The sequence below is a fragment of the Protomyctophum bolini genome (assembly GCF_963924005.1).
Source record: "Protomyctophum bolini genome assembly, chromosome: 3".
Lineage (NCBI taxonomy): Eukaryota > Metazoa > Chordata > Actinopteri > Myctophiformes > Myctophidae > Protomyctophum > Protomyctophum bolini.
Genome location: NC_137864.1, coordinates 35,053,724 through 35,077,253, shown reverse-complemented (window position 1 = coordinate 35,077,253; position 23,530 = coordinate 35,053,724). Strand labels below are relative to the sequence as shown.

Here is a 23,530-nt window from a genome sequence, read left to right as displayed (position 1 = left end):
AATTTCCTATTGAGTCTGAAGTGAGAGGTGACCCAATGTCAAGGAATCTTGATAGCACTGCAGCCCTCACATGTCCCTTGTGTATGAAAAACCTTCGTGAGTGTGTTGGCGAGAGAGGCACTGAACTGAACAGGAAATGAGCGATCTGTAGGGTCAGAACAGTTTCCTGGGTCTGTTGACAAGCATTGTAATCCCAGAACATAGAAAGTAGCACAGAGCCCAGAGATAACAGCACGTCTCCGCCCGGACACCTTCTGTTATTCTGGCGACATGTACCTAATGACAGCGATGACCGCTGTGGTTCACTAACTGGTCTCCACAAGAAGCCTTGTTCAACAGGGCGAACGCAGCACATATTCATTTTATAGGAGATGTGCCATAAGAAACGGCAAGGGATGACCCTAAGCCAAATAAAGTGTGCAAAGATCTGTGAGCGTGTTTGTGCACTTGGTCTTTGTAATGGCATACAGTAATTTTCTCAACACTGTATTGATCTGAAAAGCAGCAACAAGACGGAGAGCCTAGGCTAGGACTGACTGTGTCTCTGGTGTCTTTTTTTGCGCTTTGTGTTTCCCTCTTCTTCCCGTCTTTCATCTTTCTTTGACTTCCTGGGTGCATGTTCTATCGGTGTGCTTCTCATCTGCACTACATAAGCCGCTGAAATGTGAAATGCTGATTCAGAGTACGTGGGTCAGACTCAGCATCATTTGTTTCCCGTCTTTGAAGCCAAGCGGGTGCAGCCATCACTGTTGTACGACTATGAACTAACGTGTCGTTGAGCTGTTTCTGTGTATCAACTTGAACAAGGCTGTGTCTTTCACAAGTAAGGATGAAATATGTGCTGCTGAAAATGCCACCCTTTTTTACATTTGAAGTTGTTTGGTGGGGTATCTCCTTTTCCTTTTAGGACACTGCTTTTTAGCACTAGTCTCTATGTAGCACCAGTCTCTGTGGATACAGTAGCCACATATGTCGAGTAGTTAACACCACTTTGCTCCTATTGGTTGTAAAGAATAGCAGCCTCTAGGCCCTAGAGATAAAAAAAGCGTGCTGCCTGTTAGTATATAGCCCTATACTATAGGGCCTATATAGTCTAAGGGAGATGGCACACTTTTAAAACAAAACTCCCTTTCCCTGTTTTCAGCATCATGGAAATGGATAAAAGGGGGAAGCACCTGTTCTGAACTTCATTCAGACAGGTGTCGGGTCAGCTCCATATATGAAGATCTAAGGGTTTGAGGTCACGAGACCATATGAAGGTGTGGGTGCCGGATAGACGGACGGATGGACGGATGGGAGATGCAGGTTTTCATAGTAAATGCGACCTACGGTTGTATAGTGGCTATAGTTGAGGGGCGCTCTTATCATCATACATCATCATCCCATTCCAGCCAATCACAATTTACGTCCTCACTTTTCCGTCTTCACTTTTCTGTCCTCAAGTTTTATCCTCAATATATACTTTGCTCAGCCAATCAAATCATCGTTATGGGGTGATCAGCCAATCAAATCATTGCTATGATTCACACAAACACACAAAGCTGGGCATAGGAGGGGCCCCTCAAAAATATCTAAGTGTGTATTATCTACAGTCAATAAAATACTGTAGAAGTATTCTGTATGAATAACACATGGGTTACACTTGGACCGGTTGCTGAAATAGTAGCTCTGGAAACAATTTTTCATATTAACTGAAGCAAAGTATTTTCCTAGACCTAAAGGGTCTAGGGTCTTTCCTAAAGGGCTGTTAAAGTCTGTGATCTGCAGAGAAAGGTCAAGTAAAGTCATCTTTATTTATATAGCACATTTAAAAACAATAGCAGTTAAAGCTAACCGTATTGCTCCAAGAAGCACGACTATGATGTGCTGCCATATTCCCTCTCCTGCTGCTGGGAACATTATTCAGTCAGGTTGCCTACTCAAACATTGAGCTTATGACAGCCTAAAGATGCTACGTTCCCTTGTTCCTACCATGCTCGCTTTAATTGTCTTAAATGCTTATGCTATTTTGAAAAGGTCACCTGTTCAGGGGATTTGACAATGATGAATGGTGACTGGCCAGGTAGAGAACACACTGTTAAAAAGGGTTGTTTCCTCTGGCCTTGATGGATATGCAGGGGAATATATATTTACTGTCAGACATGTACGTCAGCTGGGTGGAGGAAGGGAGGAAGAAAGGAGCACTTGCCTAGGGTCTCCATTGGGTACTAGAGCTCCTCCTTCAGGAGACAAGATGGTAATGAGGAAAGTTTCTCAATGTCTCTGAGTCTCCAACACACACACACACACACACGCACACACACACACACACACACACACACACACACACACACCTACATTCCTGAAAAGATGGATCATACTGTATGAAAACTTTCTCTCGTTCTCTCTCTGCCCTACATCCTTCTCTTCTCAATTATTTCTCCTCAATTAACTGGCGCTTACAGCACTGTTCTAAAATATTCTGACAAGTGACAACATGACTCTGCCCTACCGCTGGTATCAGCTCTGATGTGCAACAGTACATTTGACTAACACTGCTGCAATTCCCACAGTAGCACCATTATCCGATTCCACTTAATATCATCAAGACTTGCACTGAGCCCTCTGGTATTCCTCTCTGATTACAACTAAATTGAATCAGCCCGTCAGCTCTGCTATCAAGACCTGTTCCGATAAGGAAAATTGCCCGGCGCCAAAGTGCAAAGTCTATTTTCTCCCAGTTTCCTTTTTTTTTTTGTCCTTTGACCATAATACTTAGCGCATCACAGATGTCCACTTCAAGTTTTTAACAAATTAACTGCTCGTGACAGAACGTTCCGCCAATTAGAATCCATCCATTTATTATTGATATCAAACCGGATCGCTGATTTCTATTTTATTTTATGTTTTGGCTTGGCCTTTCCTCTTTCAGTGATTGTAGACGGGTTCGCGCATCCGCAGTGCCGTTCACTTCTTGTATACAGCCGGATGTTATAACTCTAATACTGAGGTGACACGTTTTGTCATTGAATACTTGTTATTAACAGTTTGCAAATAGTACAGTAGTACAATTATGTAATGGGGCTAAAAAGATAACACAAAAAGCCCTGAGGGTTTATTTCCATTGTGGTTCTGTGTATTCAATTCATAAATGCATGAGTATACTTTTCACTACCTGTCTCCCCGGATTTGCATAAGGAACAAAACAAGGATTTGAGGATTTGACTTACATCATACAGTGCTGGCTTTGAACTAGATCAGTATCCATTTTCTCTCATTGGTCATGGTGTATTTTTCATAAACTTGCCAACAAGGCCCGTTTACTTGGCTTGTTGGTCCTGATATCTGATCTAAATGGCACACAGACAACCTTAGCAAGCTGAACCTGATAACTTCCATTTTTGTTTGTTCTGGCAAACCACAACTTTAAATGTTTGTCTAGAACACGGTTTGTCCTTATATCTGTATGCATGCGTGTTTACAGTATATTGTAATCCGGTATGTCATGAAATCCTGAAGGTGAAGAGTGGTGAAGTATATAAAAGACAAGTTGGATTGTACTTGAAAAAACAACTTGAACTTGAAAATCCAATCTTACTGTCAAATTTAAAGACTGGGCATGGAGGCCATGCTATTATTAGAATACTACAGTATGTCTTAAAACATGGATATTATGTAGGCCTCAATATGGTCAAAGGTGGTGAAATGTGAAATGTAACAATCTTGCATAACATGCTCTGTTCCTTTTGTCCTTTTTCTTTTCCTTGTCCAGGCGCGTTACAAACAGAGTCTGGACCCCACGGTGGACGAGGTGAAGAAGCTGTGCACATCACTAAGACGCAATGCCAAGGAAGAGCGCGTCCTCTTCCACTACAACGGCCACGGGGTGCCCCGGCCCACTGTCAACGGGGAGATCTGGGTATTCAATAAGGTAATGCATACAGTGTAGTGTAGACCATTGGTTCTCAAAGTCGGGTCCTTGGGGAGGGTCCAGGGGGTCCCCAGCAAGAGTATTTAATACAGAGACACAGGCATTTTAACCAGATTATCGGGGGGGTCGGGGGTTCAGAGTAAAAGCGCCCATGTCTTTCCGGCACCCCAGAGCTTCTATTTTGAAGGATCCCAGCGCTGATTGTGTTCAGGCTCTGGGCAGGGCCCCTGCCCAGGCTCTGGACAGGGCCCAAATTAGTTGGTGTTAAAGAACACCTATGGAGTATCACGTTTTCTACATTGTCAACGCTGCAACACAATATTCTACTCCACACCTATTTATGCATTGCTTGGAAATTACACACAGAGGTGTTACACAAATCAATAAAAGCTGTTTGCCAAACCGTAGGTTAGAATAATATATTGTAATCTATTTAATAATGCTTTTGTGTCTAAGGCCCAAACCACACCAGCTGCAACTCCTTGCAACAAAACAAACCACACCAATGCAACTCCTTGCAACTGCCATTGAGAATAATGGTTGCAAGTTGTTGCAAGGAGTTGAATGGTGCATGGTGACCCTCTGGTGTGGTTAGGGCTTTAGACCTGTTTTAGTCCTTGCTACACCAGTTGAGCACCACTTCATTACAGAGTCTCCATGAAATTCATAACCAAACATAAAAACCTTGTTTGAAGTCAGCTCAGTTCATACCAGTGAGTCTTGGCACATCAACTAAGCAGCACTATATGCTGTAGAGACTGTTTTAATATTATCATCAAACAAGCTAACGAGCACGCATATATACCCAGCCTGACTAAATGTGGTTTGAAGTGACTGACACTGCCTGCCATCCTTACAACTCGATGCTCTAACTATGGGGACTAATAGTAGTAAAAGGACAACGCGTAATTATTGTTAGACACAGAATTTGGGAGTGCATAGCATACTGTACAGTACATTGTCTCATTCCTTGAGGAAGGTGCTAGAGGAAAAGCCATGGCGTCAATACTAACGTCATCAGTATCGTTTGATCTACATCTACACTACAGGGAGCCAGAGGGTGCACAGGAAATTCTTATTATTTAAGAAGATATCTGGTTTGGGACCAAAGTGGTGGATGGACAGGCAGGCTGCACTTGATTATGCCATCATGACAGATGAGAGTTACATCCTAAAAAGTGCCCAACTAGACCATACCATAAGTAAACGCATCCTCATCAGTGATACACTGCTGCTGTCTGGACCTGACTGTTGCCTCTGGTCTGCCTTGTTTTGTTTGTGTCTTTACTTGTTTTCGTCCACTTGATTTCCTAAAATAATTAAACCTATAAAAGCAACCCCTTCCTCATGGGTGTAGCTGAGCATGACTGACCGGGAGATCAATGAAGCCTTGGCATTGATACTACAGCGAGTGCATCGGTGTGGAATGATCCATAGTGGGAAGTTCTGGGAACAACTGTGGTTCATTCATGGGTCTTTTCTAACTCCCCTGTACCCACTTTAACTTTCTCTGTCTTTCTTCTCCTGTTCCCTCGATTTCCAGAACTACACGCAGTACATCCCTCTGTCCATCTATGACCTGCAGACATGGATGGGCAGCCCTTCCATCTTTGTGTACGACTGCTCGAATGCGGGCATCATCGTCAAGTCCTTCAAACAGTTTGCCCTGCAAAGAGAGCAAGAGCTGGAGGTGGGTGCTTGGCAAAACACAACGCACGCACGCACGCACGCACGCACACACACACACACACACACACACACACACACACACATACACACACACACACACACACACACACAAAAAGTTTTTCTTTATTTTATATTTTTCATGGAGGGACAGACAGCAGGCTGACAGGAAATAGGGAGAGAGATGGGGGGATGACATGCAGTAAAGGCCGTCGGGATCGGGAGTCAAACCCACGGCACACTGCCAGACTGGATTACCAGCCAAGGTGCCTGGACCGCTGAGCCACGGCCCAGGCCATGCTGAGTTGCTCTTGAGTGTAGTAAACACTGAATTCGTCATGAAGGTTCAGCATGGCTTGGCATTCTGCCTGTCTGCCCTCCCATGTTTGAGTCAGCTGGGGGTCATGGTGCAAGGGAGAGGCAGAGGAGAACAGTAATGGAAGCCCTGCGGCCCATCGGTCACATTTCAAAACTGTCAACAAGCAGATGGAAGGAAAGAATAGGGGCATCTGGAGGAGAGAAACGGGGAGTTCAATTCACTTTCAACAAAAGGACATAAACAAGTAGAGAAATGGAGGAATGGAAGCGCTGCGCCGCTGCAGGGATCTGTTAGTGGCTCTTAGATGGGTGCTCTTTGCTGATACAGGTAAAACCATATAGACAAAAGGTATCCTTCCTGCCCCCTCAATGTCGCAACTCTGTCTTACTTACGCAATCATACTACACTCCTATTGGCTTAGGCAGTGTGTGTGGCAGCCAATCAGGCTAGGCCGTCAGTATGACTAGATAATGTATGATAATAGTATGACTAGATTAGAGACGGGAACATTTCGTGATTTAATTTCTTCTTTAAGTTCAGAGAGGAAAATTGTCTCAAAGTGTAGTACTTCTACATACTATTTAATAGAAAACTAACCATGACTAGTATGATAAAAGGGGGGTGGAGATTGTCTAGTGTTGTGTTGTATTTGTGTACAATTTGTGTTGAGAAGAAATGAAAGTAATTACTAAAAGGCTTGGGGATGGAGTTGGGGGTATATTTTAGCTTGTAGTGTTTATCTGGAAAACAGTAAGTAAGTTTAGTTTTTTGAAAAGTGGAGCAGAGTGATTAATATGATGTTTTTTTTCTTTTATTTTCCTTTCCCCCCCCCCCCCCAGCTCTAGTTTAGTTTTTGTTGCAGGGAATAAAGCAGGTGCCAGGGCTCAACGCTCTTCATTCTCCTTGTTGGCATTCACAGGGTGTAATTGGCCCCCAGGGGTTCACCCATGGCCTCTTGTTGAAGACAAGTGTATTAAGCTACCGAACGTCGCTACAGCCTCAATCTGCTTTAATTGCAGAATAGCCCAGCTATAAAGCTAACATTGATAAAACGGTCAGTGTACGATCAGAAACGGACAGAAACAAAGACATTGTGCAAAAGCTGCTCTGCTGCTGTGGTCGTCTTACTAGCCAAAACAAGAATTAGCCAGTACTAGATCAAAGCAGCTTCAAGTGCAGTTACACCCACCTACGTACAATCAAAGAAAAAAAAGTAGTTTAGAAGATTAAACAGTGTTAGTTAGATTCTTCTTGAACACTGACGTACTAAAATCATCTTTACTTTACTACCTTAACCTGATCTCTATACTAGATTGACCTATTCTAAATGTGTGACATGTGTGCTACTAAAACATTGTAAGGGGCCGATTAGAGAATGGCTTGCTGTTTAGTTGGTATTCCTGATCCGCAGGGCATTCCCTGATGTACTGTAAATGCAGGCCAAGTTGCATAACATGTATGAGCAGAAATCTTTGTTTCTCACTCGCCGACTTACACAGGAAGTCAGCAATAGAAGAGGTGTAAGAGACAAACACAGGACTGGAGGGTGAGAAAGTAACTTCAAACGTATTAAACATGCAGGAGAAATTCCAAGAGAGGAGTTCCCCACCTCCGGTATCTCTCCCTCTCTTTTTCTCACGCGCCTCTCTCTTTGCCCCTGTCAGGTGGCCTAAGCATACAGTATGCCTGCACAGATACAAAATGTGCACAGTCTAATCACGTTTTACACACACACACACACACACACACACACACACACACACACACACACACACACACACACACACACACACTGTACATGCAACAGGGTCAGCAGGGACCATAATACTAGGAACAGAGGTGGAGTGCAGACAGAAAGGGTTAAAGAAGAGAAAGGAGAGGAGGTGATTTCTGCTTGCTCCACCACCACCACCACAGCAGCAGCAGCCATGTATCCATGTGTATCCACTATTCAGGCATTCAGCCACTCAGGCCGTCTGAGTGCTCTGTTATGAGGCCACCTGCTTCCTTTTAAATATCTCATCACTTCCCTCACGCAGTCAGCAAAGATGCTCCTCGCATTAGGCTGCGGAGCGGAAAGAGGTGTGGCTGGGTCTGTGTGTGTGAGTGTGTGTGTGTGTGCAGTGTGCACGTCTGTGTGCACACACAGCATGGGCTTCGTGCAGAGGTAGGCAAAGTTAAAAATCATACTAGCACTTAAGGCTAGGATCTACTGCTGTGTGTGTGTGTGTGTGTGTGTGTGTGTGTGTGTGTGTGTGTGTGTGTGTGTGTGTGTGTGTGTGTGTGTGTGTGTGTGTGTGTGTGTGTGTGTGTGTGTGTGTGTGTGTGTGTGTGTGTGTGTGTGTGTGTGTGTGTGTGTGTGTGTGTGTGTGTGTGTGTGTGCATGTGCACACACTTGTAATTTATGAGGACCAAAAGTCCTCATAATGGAAAATCCTGGAAAGTGGCCATTTTTGCAGGTCATCACTTTTCAAGAGGCTGTTTCAGGGTTAGTACTTTGGTTTAGTTTTAGGCTTAGGCACTTAAACCCTTTATACTTAATTGACTGGGTTCTCCCCAGGCAGGGGTGCATACTTCATCCATACTCCTCCTTTTTCCCCTTTACACCAAATCTGTTGGCCGAATATAGCCTATCGGCGTAACTTGTGGGCACTGGTTAAGGTCAGGTCTAAAAGTGAATGTAGTCGGCGGTGATCAGTCAAAGGTCCCAAAGGTGTGTGTAAACCTTCAAGGCCCTTGGAGACGGAGTCTCCCATAAGCGCTCATTAAAGCTGCTACCTTTCACTAATGAATAATTCAAATGTGGCAACAGAATATCACTGCTGTCGTGCAGAAACCTTGTATCTCCACTTTTCATCTCTTTTTTCCCCATAATTGTATGACTGTCACAGTAAAAGTAGAACATGTTAATACATGAGAAAAGAGAAACATTAACGTGTTACAGATAATGACATGCATAACATGTCATTATAACATAACATAGGGATGCAAGGTTAAAATAGGCTGTAAGGGCTTCAACCAATGAAAAGTATTACATAATGACTACATGTACAATTTGCAACACAGGTTATTTTTCCCTTTACGTAAATTTGGACATACAAGTGACTATATACTGTAGGCCCTAGTCACTTGTATGTCAATATATAGTAATATACAATATATCATTTTTTTGTTTAGTGGTAGAATGATGCAATTTAAGTTATTTAACATAATTCTCTCTGAAAAATTAATACATATTGAACGAGTGTTTCATTTGCACACATACTAGAATTCAGGTAAAGCATATCGTATTGTCACTGTCAGGTGGAAACATTATGTCCAAAAACATTACATGCATATAGACGCCATTCTAAGCTACTAACAGAGTAGTGAAAAACCAGGCATCAGATTATCAGATGAAAAAGTAATTGTACTTTCTGTACTGCTTGCAATTTGTCAATCGAGTGTTCAATCAATGAATAAAATATGTATCCAGTATAGTTACTTTATCATAATACTTTTTATTGGATCAATATTTATAAAGACCACAGACACACTTAACCACTTTAACTTTTAGAGAAATATGCAAAGATAGCAGATCTACAAGTAGCTATTTTTGCTACTTTATTGTGATGCTGTACAGTAGGGCATTCATTTATGGAAAAAGTCGAAATATGGAGACATACATTTTCTGCCCGACAGGCATGGTACAGTATGTTCAAAGGCGTATGCATGACTGTGCGTATTACTATGACCATAAGTATGTGCAGTGCACAATGCACCTGTAAGGACCAAAAATGCAACATGTCAGTCAAAAACAGCATTTCTGTCCAATTAATTTGTTGCCTGAATATGTGTGTGGGAGGTAAAGAAAGCCGTCATGGTGAGTCTCATGGTAATGTGTGAGATTACACTATGCTAATGTGATAATTACAGATGCTGTATGTCATGCATCAGCCTCTTTTTGGCAATGTTTTTGTATTTACTGTGAGGATTACCACACCGTAGAGCAATATTTTTTTCCCTTTGAAGAAACAATATTGTATACTGTAGTCTGAGGAGAGTGGGCTCAGATGTGTTGCTTTCTTTGTTACTGTGTGAGTGTTTTCTTCATTATATAGAGTGAGGAGAGGATGTTTTGTAGGATATATTATTGCCACTGATCCCATCAACACATTATTGACACTTCACTTGAGGACACATACTGTACAGACGCAAACATTATTTTTCAATAAATGAGATATGCGTACACACACTCTTGCACATTCAGGCATAACCCACCATTAATTTAGCCCATTAAGACCTGTTTTCTGAAAAACGTATGTTGCTACATGTATATTTGTGGTAGTCAAACCAAACATTTTCATTTCAACGACCCCCACAATTTTATATATTTGGCCGGCCCGACCTGCATCTCAAAATATTGTGTTCCAGGGACCCCCAGAAATACTTTAAAGTTAAAAATGTTCGCTTTATGTATTCAAAGATTTGCACAATTTGCTATGATTTTTCTAAACTAGCATATCATCTACAAGCTCATGCAGGAAGTGATGCGCTATGTATGTATATGTGCTATTTTTGAATAGTCAAAGTATAAAATAATGCTTATTAGCGCAAATCTAAAATGACACGGATGCTTTCCCGGTTTTGATGTCTTAGGCTATACTTTGAGGCGCTGTAAAATTAATAACATGAATTATTCATGTGTGTGTCTAACTCCTCACAGTACAGTACATACTTAATGTTTCACACTGAGATCTGAGCTTCAGTTGGTTCTATCTGTGGAGAACCCTGGCTTCTCATTATAGAACCAACTAATGAGATATTGAAATACCAGAGAGCGGTATGGGGTATACAGTAGCTACAGGAATGCGGTGTTATTATGTAAACCTTTACTTCTTCTTTATAAGCTTTGTGCTAATTAGTTGTTGTTTTGTCTTCCTCCTTTTTTCTTTCCAAAACTTAAGCAGGATATAATGCATTGAAGAATGTTTGAGATTGATTATACCCCTTTACTGTCAAAGACATGTTAAACTTCAATAGTGTAGAGATGAAAGCTACCAGGTAAAGCTGGACCATCACCTTGTTTGTTTCACATTTAGGGAATTTGGTTGGAGCCTGCTTTCTAATGTAGCCCAATTTCTATACTGATTTTCGGCCTATTTTAGCCCCTCTAACTACCAGTGTAAGGTTCTTAGTGGTAATGGTGGTCCCAGTGTAAAGCTCTTTTTGATCCCTTGCCTAATTTAACAATCAATGCTGTTGTTACTGTAGTTCTTCAGCTGGTAAAGCAGTATGACAGTTTGTTGAAAAATGAATTTTCTTTCCAAGTCGTCATTTTACCGGACTTAAAGACCCTATTCCCTGGCTCTGTGTCAACCTTTGGTCAGATGTCGGTGTGCTCATTAGTTGATGTCAAAGTTCCTCCATTTATTACTTGGCTCGGTTGCACACATTTACCCAAAGTCATTTGCCTAAACATTTTTAGTGGCCCCATCAGCCTTTCTCCAGCTTACTGCGTGTTAATTCATCCAATTCAGGATGAAGACAATTTGTGTAAATGAAACCAGTAAACATTCTTGAAAGTTGAATGCCAGTTGTATTGTGGCAGCGAGCGACTCTAATCACTGACGTGTTAATGTCTTGGAAGTCAGCATTTTTACCTCCTCCGTGAGGCCCTCGCACACACTTTGTGGCCATGAAGTTAATCGGATGCTTAATGTGATGTCTGCTGTGTCCGTTTAGGTGGCGGCCATCAACCCCAGCCACCCGCTCGCCCAGATGCCCCTGCCCCCCTCCATGAAGAACTGTATCCAGCTGGCTGCCTGTGAAGCCAGCGAGCTGCTGCCCATGAACCCTGACCTCCCAGCTGACCTCTTCACCTCCTGTCTCACTACACCCATCAAAATCGCCCTGCGATGGTAAAGCTCTCCTCCTTTCTCCCCTCTTTCGCTTCCTTTTCAAGCCTGCTTCGTGACAGCAGAGTATTTTGATATGTGTGGGCGCTTTCATACAGCGTAGCACTATTTTTGGAATTCTTAGTAATGCATTTCACACGTGGATAGTCGTTGACATTCAGTTCAGCTCTCTCGATCAAGCAAACCAAAACAGATTTTTTTCTGTTTTTTAGCCAAGGACAGGTTATGTTTTGAACTCTGGACTATTCATCCCTTTTAAATTTTCTTGATTAAAAATATACCCAAGTTTGGCACTTGGCAGATGCAGTGTAGCGGTGTAGCGCCCAGGATTATATTAGACAATTGACACTGGGTGAAAAAATGGGTTTAGAAAATTGTGGGATAGAATTAGACCCCTGCATTAGAAATGTTCTAATGCAGGGGTTGACTGACACTAACGATTGCCCGGGGCAAGTAAAACAAATGGTTGGGAAGGTGAAGGGTGTCTCACCCTCTCTTTATCAATCTCTCTCGTCTCTCCCAACACACACACACGCGTCACACACACACACACACACACACACACACACACACACACACAGAGCGTCATGTGGCTGCGACATGTGCTCTGCGAAAACAGCTGATCTGCGAGCTCATCACCAGGTTGCAAAATGAGCCATGAGTTTTCTCAAGCCCCCAAAACATGGTATTTGTGAGCACCTGTACGACTATTTTTTGTCGTATGACCAAAAATGCTTCACAATGTCTCTGTGAGCTTGCTGGCAGGTAGCTAAAAGACCACAGTGTAGCTTGCTTGTTAGCTGTCACTCGTTAATTAATTTGTTCCACCTGTGTGCTCTCAGAAGCGCATTGAAGTGGGTATAGGGAAAAAGCAGAACCTCCGTGACCGTTTTGCTTAACAATGATCAGAGTTCAGTGCTGTTTGACTTTGGCAATATGTGATGCTAGAGCATGCTAATATATTATGGCTGCTAAGAATGGTTCCCCCTATCAGCTATCATGCTGATGTAATTGTGCGCATACTGTCCTACACTGTGTGTGTGTGTGTGTGTGTGTGTGTGTGTGTGTGTGTGTGTGTGTGTGTGTGTGTGTGTGTGTGTGTGTGTGTGTGTGTGTGTGTGTGTGTGTGTGTGTGTGTGTGTGTGTGTGTGTGTGTGTGTGTGTGTGTACACAGAGGCAGTGTAGGACAGTGGTTCTCAAAGTGGGAGTTCCAGCCTCTCCATCTAAATTACAGATAGTTAGGAAGTAAACCAGGTGGACCTTTTTATAAGGGTCTGTAACAGAATGGAATACAAATGGAACCAAATAGACTCAGAGTTAAATTGACATTGATTTTTACAAGTGTGTGGGGAATGTGTAAATGTTGGGGTCCTTGCCATGACAAGTTTCCCTACCTTGCATTTGTAAGGCTACTTTCATGTTATAGTGCGGTTTTATTCATAAAAAAAAGGAATGGTGCGCCTACATTTTTAAACTGGTAGCACCAGTGCAGTGCTACCAAGTAAAGAAAGTTAATTTTGAGCCCTGATTTACATGATGACTTGTTTGTTTACTGTATTCCTGTGACTTAAACAAAACTGTTTTCAAATTGGAAAGGAAATGTTTCAAGCAAGCAGTGGAAAGTAAAAAATACGTTAAAATAAACTTTAATTAAATTTCTGCAATATTTTCGGGGGGCAAGTGGCCATGACCTGAGTGCCCGACGGGTGCCTCTGAGACCTTAGTGTCAACCCCTGCACATAAATCATTGCATTTTAGACCTTTAGTGGAATCATACTGTATTACTGTATATATTTGTCACACCATTTCGGCCCAGGTTATATAGTTCTGCCTAGGCTCTCACAAAACATAATGTACAGCAGGGGTTGACACTAAGGTCTCAGAGGCACTTGCCCGTCAGGCAAGTAAAGGTCATATTCAACTTTTATATTATACTTTTAACACCCTCCGCGCCATTGCCTTAGATTAATGTCAATTCATTAATAAAACGCTTGCCGCCATTGCCGTAGCCCTTCGGCAATTGTTGTTTTATAGTGCATTTGATCGATCGAGCCATAATGCTACTTACGTTAGCCGGTTAGCTAGCTGTGTTGTTAGCACAGCATTGGATCGTTCATCTTAGTTCGTCGTCGCCATAAGAATCCATTCTATCCGTTTCTTTCAATCGCCTGTATCTCCTATTCCTTGTCCCAGATGGCATTTTTGGTCAAAACAGCGTTTCTTTGACGGCACGAGCCGACGTTGTGGAGGTCTATAGTGTACCCGGCATGATGTGATCATGTAAACAAAGGTTGTCATGGCAACGTAAAGCTGGCAGAGATGAGCTCACTTCCGGTTGAGGCAAAATGTGGCTTTTCAAAATAAGAGCTCAAATTAAAAAAATGCTGGCGTGAATTAGGACCTAATTTATCAATAAATGGCGGCAGTCTAAGTGTTAATGATTCATTTTTTATATATTTTTTATGAATAAAAACAACACTAGAACATGAAAGTATAGCCTTACAAATGCAAATGCATGGTAGGGAAACTTTTTCATGGCAAGGACCCCAAAATGTACAGTACACTTATTAACCTACAAGACCCCCTGTTTGACATACACCACAAATTATGGACAGCCACACTGGTGCTCCCAAATATATGTTGCATCCCCACTCATAATGTGCACTTGACGGGCTGGCTGGTAGCAAATTTCACCTGCCCTACCATTTTATTTACCTCCCCCTTGCAGGTGGGCAGGTGTTAGTGTCAACCCCTGATGTACAGTATCACTTCTAGAGATTAATTACAGTAGAAGTAATGTCTTCAGATCCAAGGAAAAATCTAAAAACAGCCACACCTCTGATACACTATTATGTAAAGATATAAAGTAGAAATTTGAGAAACATAGTAGGTAGTATCACACACATACTGTAGTCTAATCTATCCATCATTGGAGGACTGTTACGATGTAGCTGAGCTTTACGGAGAGAAGAGATGTTTTTGCGTCAGCCAATGAATTGTGCATTACACACTGAGCAGCTAGGGCTTGCGCACGGTGCAAGGTGATTGCATCATCTCCATTCTCTAACATAACACGCATGCACACGTGTCTTCACGCACGCCCGCACGCACAGATAAGGGTCAGTCTTTGTGTTTATGGAAGCAAATTTAACCAGTATGACAGGAAATGGCTTTTAATAGTTGAAAATATATGTACATACGTATCTCAGTATCCACGGAATTGCATGGCTCCAATGTGGGTGTTGGGTCATTTATGACGTATGTTTGACATAATGACTCCAAATTGTGGCAAGGTTTCAGCCTGATCAGGGCCCCTTTGACTTCCAATATAAAATAAAAGTTAAATATTTAAAACGTACACAAATACATTTGTGGTGGTACTTCTCTGGCCTACTGAACAAGAAATCAAGTCACACCGCAAAAGTACAGAGCTGAAGTTTGTCAAAGTAGAGTGAGCTTAGAACATTCTCAAAGGTAACGAACCAACCAGGTTGTTGACACCAGTCTCATGCTTCCACTGTCGCCACTGCCTGTTCCCTTCATCTCTTTCCCAAGTTTCCCCCATTGAAGGAGCATGTCAGCAAGAGAATCCTCATTTGGTCGATGCACATGTCTGCCAGTGACTGCCTCATCGTACATGCACCACACAACTCGCTCACTATGCATCATCAGCATTTTATAAGCTCTACGTGGTGCCCCTGGCTCATTACCTACTGTGCATTCTAACATTTTGTGAATTCCCTGTGCACTGATTCATGGCCATAGCAATGTTTTCATCAAGTCTTCAGCTCAACTTCAATCAATTGTTCATGCTTACAGAATGGTGAGCCTCCCAATCTGTGAGAGTGAAGGACATTATGCCTCTAGGCCATACCTTCAAAGCCAGTAGGAATGTCACCCCTGCCTTAAACGATTTCCATTTTTTTCCTCATCTCAAACTCCAGCTCTATTTATGACCTTCGGTTTAATGAGGCTGTTGTATTAGGTATGCTATTAATATTGTATATGGATATGAGTATGATGTCACAAATATGCCCTTTGGAGACCTGTTATCATTAATTTTCTAACAATCACACACATACTGCCAAAATCCAGTGGAGTAACAATGATTACATTTTCCAGTTTCCACTAAGTGAATATAGAGGATATAGTGTAGAATACAGATGCACACAGGCACAGGGTGCTACTGTTGTTACTTTTATCATTTGCAATAAATAAATAAATTGAGAGCTGTTTCATAATTAACATTCACACATTGACTGCTAAATACCTGGATTGTTGCTACCGTAGCTAACAACATAGTTTTAGTCTACAAAATTAACATGGACATTATAACCCATACAGAGAATAGAGAGCGCTTTATCTACTGTCACAATATCTACTGTCACAAACATAAACAAATCATGTTCAAATGTAACACAGTAGCAGTGTTATTTGGATCAGTAATATGAAATATAGTCCTAATGTAATGAATCCTGTGAAAAACTTTACATAATAGTAAGACGCATACAAGTTGAAGTTCGCCCTCCCATTCTGTGTGTGATCTTGAGATATGACTATCTCTGGTATTCTATTCCCCTCTTGCCCTGTCCTGTGGGATAGAACCAGAAAGCAGAGATACAGATAAAGGAGTTGTATACCACTGGGAGGTGGTAATAACACGCCGTACTGCAGAAAACTTTCCGTACCTGCCAAACTTTGCCTTGTGTCTAAATCAGTCTAGTGATAACAGTTGATATCTGTATTCAATTTTTGCTTGATTTTATCATACAAATACCTCACTACATGTTGTCTTGTCACAACGCTGAGGAAAGGCCCACATACGACGAAACGCTGTCTGTCCGTCAGAGGTAAATAACCCATTTTGGGCGGGAACCCCTTTTGGTGTTGGCATTATGTTATGCTTTAGCTATTGGAAAATAGCAGAACTACAAGCTCATAGCGCGCCACCGAGTGGCGCGCTTACGAGCTTGTAGGTCTGCTATTTTTTTTAAATCGAAGAACGACTGACAGAAACATAGCTTTTTCAGAAAACGGTCAGGATGTAGAAGACATTTTTAGAATCTGATCTCAGGTCAGAATGGGATAAATCATGTATTGAGTGCTGGCACTTTCTTCTTTCTATATAAATCAGTCTAGCCTGAGAGCCCTGTGCTTTTCTGGTCATGGAGGGGCAGTTCAAACTAGCGCTGGAAACCAACGCCGACTTCCTATTGGTTCACCAACCTATGTGCCTGCCCCCCCCCCCCCCCCCCCGCTCCCAGCGGCCACACAGCGGAGAACACTGACGTCTCCACATTTGGAGAGACGCCCCTCTGCACCTTTATTGGTTAGCGAAATACAAGGTTCACTCCCACTCCTATACCGCTTGTCCTGCTGGGCTCGCCCAGGATTATTTCCCTTAGAAAACAACACCTATGATCCCAGAGGCTAAGATCAGTCCAGCTTCAAGCTGACCTTGCACCATTGCATCCTTCAACCTGTGATGCCTCTATCCATCTCATGTTCCACTTTCCTTCCGTCTCTGGTCCTGTTACATTATGTATCTACCAATCTTTATACCTCCTTGTGCTGAATAAGGAATGTCTTATTCTGAACAGAACATGCAGTCCCAAAAGTGAGATATGTAGAGAAAACTGGACATAGTCAGGTCAACGGGGTCTTTCTGACATGTGATGGCTTTTTTTATCCGAGGACGGCTGTTGCTGAAACCCGTAAGCGTTACAAAATAGAAATAGCATCTGAGCTACTCTTGCATTTATTATTTTGGTGTGCCGCTTCTTCCACTGCGTTAACCAAGGGCAGTATCCAGAGAAAATGCCTGCTTTTCTTTCTTTACATGTGATGGTTTTCCTTGGCCTTGAAACCTTAAATGAAATCCAATGCAGGAGGTTTACATAAGGGAGGGAGGGGGTAAAGAGAGTGTGGCGGGCAAAAGAAGGTGCATGCACGGTTTCTGTGGTTCAGCCGAGCAGAAAATCATTACTGATGGAGCACCCGCTTCAGGGGATTTCCCCAACGCTGTGCTAGACAGGGGATGCTTAGGGGTGGGTGTGGAAATGGAGGCGATGGGGATGTATACAGAGAGAGAGAGAGAAATGAAGGATAAAGAAATCAAAGCCCAGAATGCTTATTAGATTGCCAAAAGGGGCCTTTGGTGAAGAATGGAATAATGGAGGAGGAGAACATATCATCACCATTAGTGGAGATTTGTGCATATACTGTACCCTCCTCCTCTATTTCGTTCTGGGAACTGGCAGACGGCTGTGTCTTGGTTCTGGGCAGGGCTAAGACTTGGCAAGTGGTTGCTTCTGTCAATCATTATTGAACCACTACTGTCCGCTCTTCCGATGCCCATCCTGCTGTTTAGGTACTTCACAGTACATTATGTACAGCACGCGTGACAGTGTCTTCATGTCATTGACTGGTTCATCCCAATCTCTGAATGTGTGCATGTGTGTATACTGTATGTGAGGACTCTGTATTGTTTGTTCTGCACTGTGTATGTGTGCACAGTCCTCATTCTTGCCATTTTAATTGTGTAGGAGAGTGACCTTAAACTTCCCTATTTAACTAGACGTGGTACTGTACTTGTGTAATCGTACAGTACAGACACATTCATAATGAACTAGGTGTCCGTGAGAGCCCACAAAATAAAATCATATTATCCTTTTTGTCTTTTGTGCCCCTGCATACACAGTACACGGACACGAATTTAATGCACCTCATTAAATTCAAGAACAAGCACAGCTCATCCTCTACCCTCATGTCTTGTACCTGCACTTGGTTGAAAGAAGATAATCAACACATTGTTCCCTTGTTCCAGAGTATCTACTTAATGAATGAAATGCAAATTAATCCTGTCATACAGTACCTGTCGTACTCGACTACTCGTACCTCTGTAGTTCACCTGGGGTGAACTACAGAGGGAGGGCATTACGCAACATCTCTCCCACATTAGCTGACTAGTTTAGTGTCTTGAGTTGACGATTAGGTAAGGAAAAAAGAAGGGTTTACCTCAGGATACTTATGTTGAATGGGCCAATGATATACAGTGTTTCGATTAAAGGTGACCTTTAAAGTAGAAAGTCTCTCGTTTTAATAGTTCATGTGTAACAGTATTCTTATTTTCTTCAGCTTAGTTTTTTCATCAGTGCCCTATTGTGACAGTGTCATATGCCGCGATGTGGCGTTGTGAGCTTGTATTTTCGAAAGATTTTGGAAAATCTTTTTGGGAGAACATTTTTGCTCACCTATAATGACATGCCCAAAATAGGGAGAAGTCTGTGTGTTTCACTCTTGAGAGTTTTATAAAAATGTAACCAATGCAAAGTAGTAACAAGAGCTTATGATGAAATAATGTTGCAAGATTTTCTGCAAGTCTTTTTTTAACACTTTCTTTGCCATGGAAAATAAATGCATTTGAAGAATAAAAAGGGAGACTAAAGAGCTCTGGGACTGAATAGTTCAAGGATAATATTTAGGTGAGCGTCGGATCAACAGCCAATGTCCATTTAGGAGGAAGATATTATAGTTGAAATGATGAAGAGTGCAGCCCAGTGGTAGCGATGCCTGGGGGCATTTACTGTGTTGAGGATGTTCCAACACTTCTGAATGCAGAGATTTTCTAATATAATATGTGTCTACCGTTACCGTATATGTATTATTCCCCCTCTGTTCACAAATCCGAAAGGTGTCTCAATCTGGGCCGGGGCACATTTCAGTTTACTCTACATACAATAACTTAATCCTCCTATTATTACCCTTCTCTGACCTTGCCTTTCCCTTTCTGGAATCCACATCAAAAGTTTGTACATCTTGTGAGCGCTTAAAAACAATCATCACCTGTTTCAATAACTATGTCTTTCTCCCCTCTGTATATCTATCGCTTCTGTCCTCAGCCTCTGCCGTATTTCTCCAGTTCTCCATCTCATTCTCTACCTTGCTCCATGGAATCGATCTGTCCCTGCGTAGGGGTCGAGTGGGAACTCACTCTAGCTGAGGCAGTCTCCTCCCGCACTACTCTTTGTTCTGTCTGTCACTTAAGTCTAAACTTTATAATAAATATAGTTTATGTCTAGGGCTGTGTCTTGCAGAACCCACTGATAGAAATGGAAGAAAACAAGTTTTGTTGTTACAGTATTTGCTAACGGGTTGCACGTGACGATAACCTTCCAATTCCTCGATTCCAGGTCGTCCCTGAAACCAGAGTTTTCAAAAAATATTGATGAAATTAAATCATAAACATTTACCTTTTAACCTAATTGATAATGGAAATCATAGATAGGAAATGAGTTGCAACTGGGTTGAGGGAGATGTTCCCAATGCGCATCACGTGGTGTTTTATGAGGTGTGACACTATCACTATAGTGATTGTGTAGATGTTCAGAACGACCTGTGCACATGGTGAACGCTCTGTGTCCCTGTCTCTGTCTGATAATGTACTGTTCCTCAATAGAACATTATGTTATTTTGGGTGCCATATGCAATGTCAATACAAACAGGCAGGGACTTTCTATACTTGCCTTGTAATACCATATGGTAGTGCTGAAGTTGTTTTATATCCATTAACCAGTGTCCAACATTTCCAAAACTCATCTGTGACTTTCACTATTTTCAAAGTGATTAAAAAAACCCTAGTGGTTAGTTGTCCATATGTCTGTTATAGCAGACATCTGGACCAGACAAATTACTGACCACTGGTAACATTTACCAGCATGTGGCTGGTAGTTAGTGTTAATTTAATAATTTCCCACCGTGTCCATTTCTGGGCTTACTGAAGGCCTGTTGGCTTATCTCAAAGGGCAGGTGGACTGAATTTATTAATGTTTGGAGTTTGGAAGGTAATTCTTTGTTCACCTCACCAGTGCTTATACAGTATATATATTCTTATACTTTTATTGTATATTATAGACAAATTCTGATGTTATGTTGTACAATGGACCACTTTGCTTTCTGTAGTGTGAGGTTTGACAGACCGGAACACACAGAAACCTGCTTACAAGACCATACACCACATATATGGCATGCTTATTATCTCACACACGTTTATCTTTTTTTCGTCCTGGTGTCTACTGTCTACCAAACCCAGAGCAGTGCCGTAGCATGCCTTTCTCCAGTGGTGGAAAGTAACTAAGGATTTACTCAAGTATTGTTCTTTTGAGATAGTTTCACTTTACTGGAGGTATTTTCTAATTTCTATACTTCTCAGGGTAATATTGTACCTAATATGTTTACTCCACTACAATGTTACTTTGTAAAACATACATTAACCACTTCCTATATATTCTTTCTACAAGCTCACAATGCGTGTTGTGAGCTTGTAGATCTGCTATTTTCTAAAGGTTTATACATCTGAAAACCTGTGAAATGGGACATTGTGCAAAATGTGTACTTTAGCTTTTAGTACTTAAGTATATTTTGATGCCAATACTTTTGTACTTTTACCCAAATACATTTTGAATACCGGACCTTTACTGTAAGAAATATGACGACTGATTCTTTATGACCCGGCCCTCTTTGCTTCCCATTCATTGGCAGTCTAAATGCATTCGTCCTCAGTTCAGGCTTGGAATAGTTCCGAGCCTGAACTGAAGACGAATGTATTAAGACTGCCAATGAATGGTAGATATGTATGAGTTAGAAGAACCTAAGTAGTCCAAGGACATGTTGCTTAGCATCTTAGACTTTCAAACGTCTTTTTCCAGTTCATTTTGTGTTCCCCCTTCACAAATGGTTTTATTATAGGCACTGGGCAGTGCGGTTGTAATGCTTTTATTAATGCCTGTGTCTCTCTCTCTCTCTCTCCCCCCTCTAGGTTTTGTATGCAGAAGAGTGCCAAACTGGTACCAGGTGTGACACTAGACCTCATTGAAAAGTAAGCTCTTCACCATAGTGCTCTGTACTTGTTTCTCTCTGTTTCTCCATTTCTCTCTTGTTGGAGTGCCCTCTCAGATAGTAATTACTCTCTCTCTCTCTCTCTCTCTCTCTCTCTCTCTCTCTCTCTCTCTCTCTCTCTCTCTCTCTGTCTCACACCCAGTTCACCCTCTGTTGTTTTCAGTCCTCGGGGCATAATACTCCCTCCCTTTTGTCTCTCCCCTCACACAGCCTGTGTAGCAGTAGAATGTGGCAGATTTAACACCATACTTTTCTTCAATAAAGCTCTTATTTCTTCTCGGCTGTGCCGACTGCCAACAGAACATCTCTTGCTCTTAGGCACACATAGTCACAGATTGATATTTGTACTCGATATCGATGTCATAAAGTAGCACTTTATCAGAACATTTGGAGGCGGCTTTTCCCGCTCTTGTATTGTCTGAAAAGGATTCACATTAAACACGACTGTTCACACTCTGTATTGCAACTAACATCAGTTGGCATCTGTCATTTTATGTTTCAGCAAGGCTTTTTTAATTTACTTTTATGTCTATGCCCATTATTTTATATATTTTTGCCCATTATTAACAGTCTGACTAAAGCTGCACTCTCCTGCGTCTCACAGGGAGGCACTTTTGGCATTGGCATCATGACAGGTTGTGTGTGCGCATGCACGACGCACGCACGTCACACGCACGCGCACAGACACACACACACACACACACACACACACACCATTTTATATTTGAAAATACAGCAGTGTCCTCCTCAAGAGGATAATTAGTGTTTGGCCGAAGGCTTGTGCCACTCTGAATGGGACCAGTGACGCAAGCAGATCCACATTTCATGTGTTCTCTCTTTGGTCTGCAGCCTCTCTTATCTCTTGCTATTGTACATTTGCAAGTTCTAGGATTCTGTCCAGAATGTACTTACTGAGTGTGCCCTACTTTGCCTCTATGCACCTTTCTTCAAACATGTTCAAAACAGTTCACTTATTATCTCTACTTATTTTATAAGTAAATAAACATACCGGTATACCTAATATAACACATTGATTAATGGGTGACTGACAGATCTCAAGGATCCCAGAGTGTGTTGTGCCGAATTTGCACCAGCAATGAAAGGCCCTTTAATGCTCATTTACTGTAAGGAGTTCTGTCTGTCTGTCTGTGTCCTTTTATGTCCACGTGTAGTAATCACTGATGTCATCAATATGTCGTCATAGTATTGAGTTGATGTCATAGACTGGCCTCAAAGTACTATTATAATGGAGCAGCACATGATGTCCTTGTCCATGCTGCTCCAGTCTCTTCTCCTTATGCAACTCATGATGTCCTTGTCCATGCTGCTCCAGTCTCTTCTCCTAATGCAACCCATGATGTCCTTGCACCTGTGAAGCACCGGATCAGCCGTTTCAGGCTTGAGGCGCGTTGATAGACTCCCTTTGTTACTATTATAATGGGTACTATACTAAATACTTGGTATTGCATAACTGTATGGGCATTCGTCACCACCATTCATTTTTTCTCAGCTCAAATGCAGTCTGACAGTGTTGAATCTGAAAGTTACTGTGTCGGTTGAAGAGATGGGGCACAGATACATTTGAACTAAAGAAAACATTAAAAAAAACATATTTGACAGTTCTCAGACTTCGGTTTGCGAAGATAGTGATTACTGCTAAAGTCCCCCTGTCCAAGGAACCATATCAGAAAATCCAGCCCAAGCCTTTTAACCTCCCTTCCTTTCTCTTGCCATCTCAGAGGAGAAAAGATAAAATACCGAACAAAAATGAAATGAACTCTTGGTCAATGCTGTTGACCCAGAAAACCTTGGGATTGAGTC

The 23,530-nt window shown here is 42.0% G+C and overlaps 1 protein-coding gene across 3 annotated transcripts in view; it reads left to right on the top strand.

The window, feature by feature from the left end:
* Positions 1 to 23,530, top strand: part of rptor (regulatory associated protein of MTOR, complex 1) — a 153,296-nt gene that overhangs the window by 54,330 nt on the left and 75,436 nt on the right. For all 3 annotated transcript variants that reach the window (XR_013963856.1, XR_013963857.1, XM_080760133.1), the window contains exons 5-8: positions 3,752 to 3,910; positions 5,454 to 5,600; positions 11,640 to 11,815; positions 21,630 to 21,689. Coding sequence is in view for 1 of the 3 variants with exons in the window: in XM_080760133.1 (XP_080616259.1) it covers positions 3,752 to 3,910; positions 5,454 to 5,600; positions 11,640 to 11,815; positions 21,630 to 21,689 (542 nt within the window). In the remaining 2 variants the exon portion in view is untranslated. The remainder of the gene's footprint in view (positions 1 to 3,751; positions 3,911 to 5,453; positions 5,601 to 11,639; positions 11,816 to 21,629; positions 21,690 to 23,530) is intronic.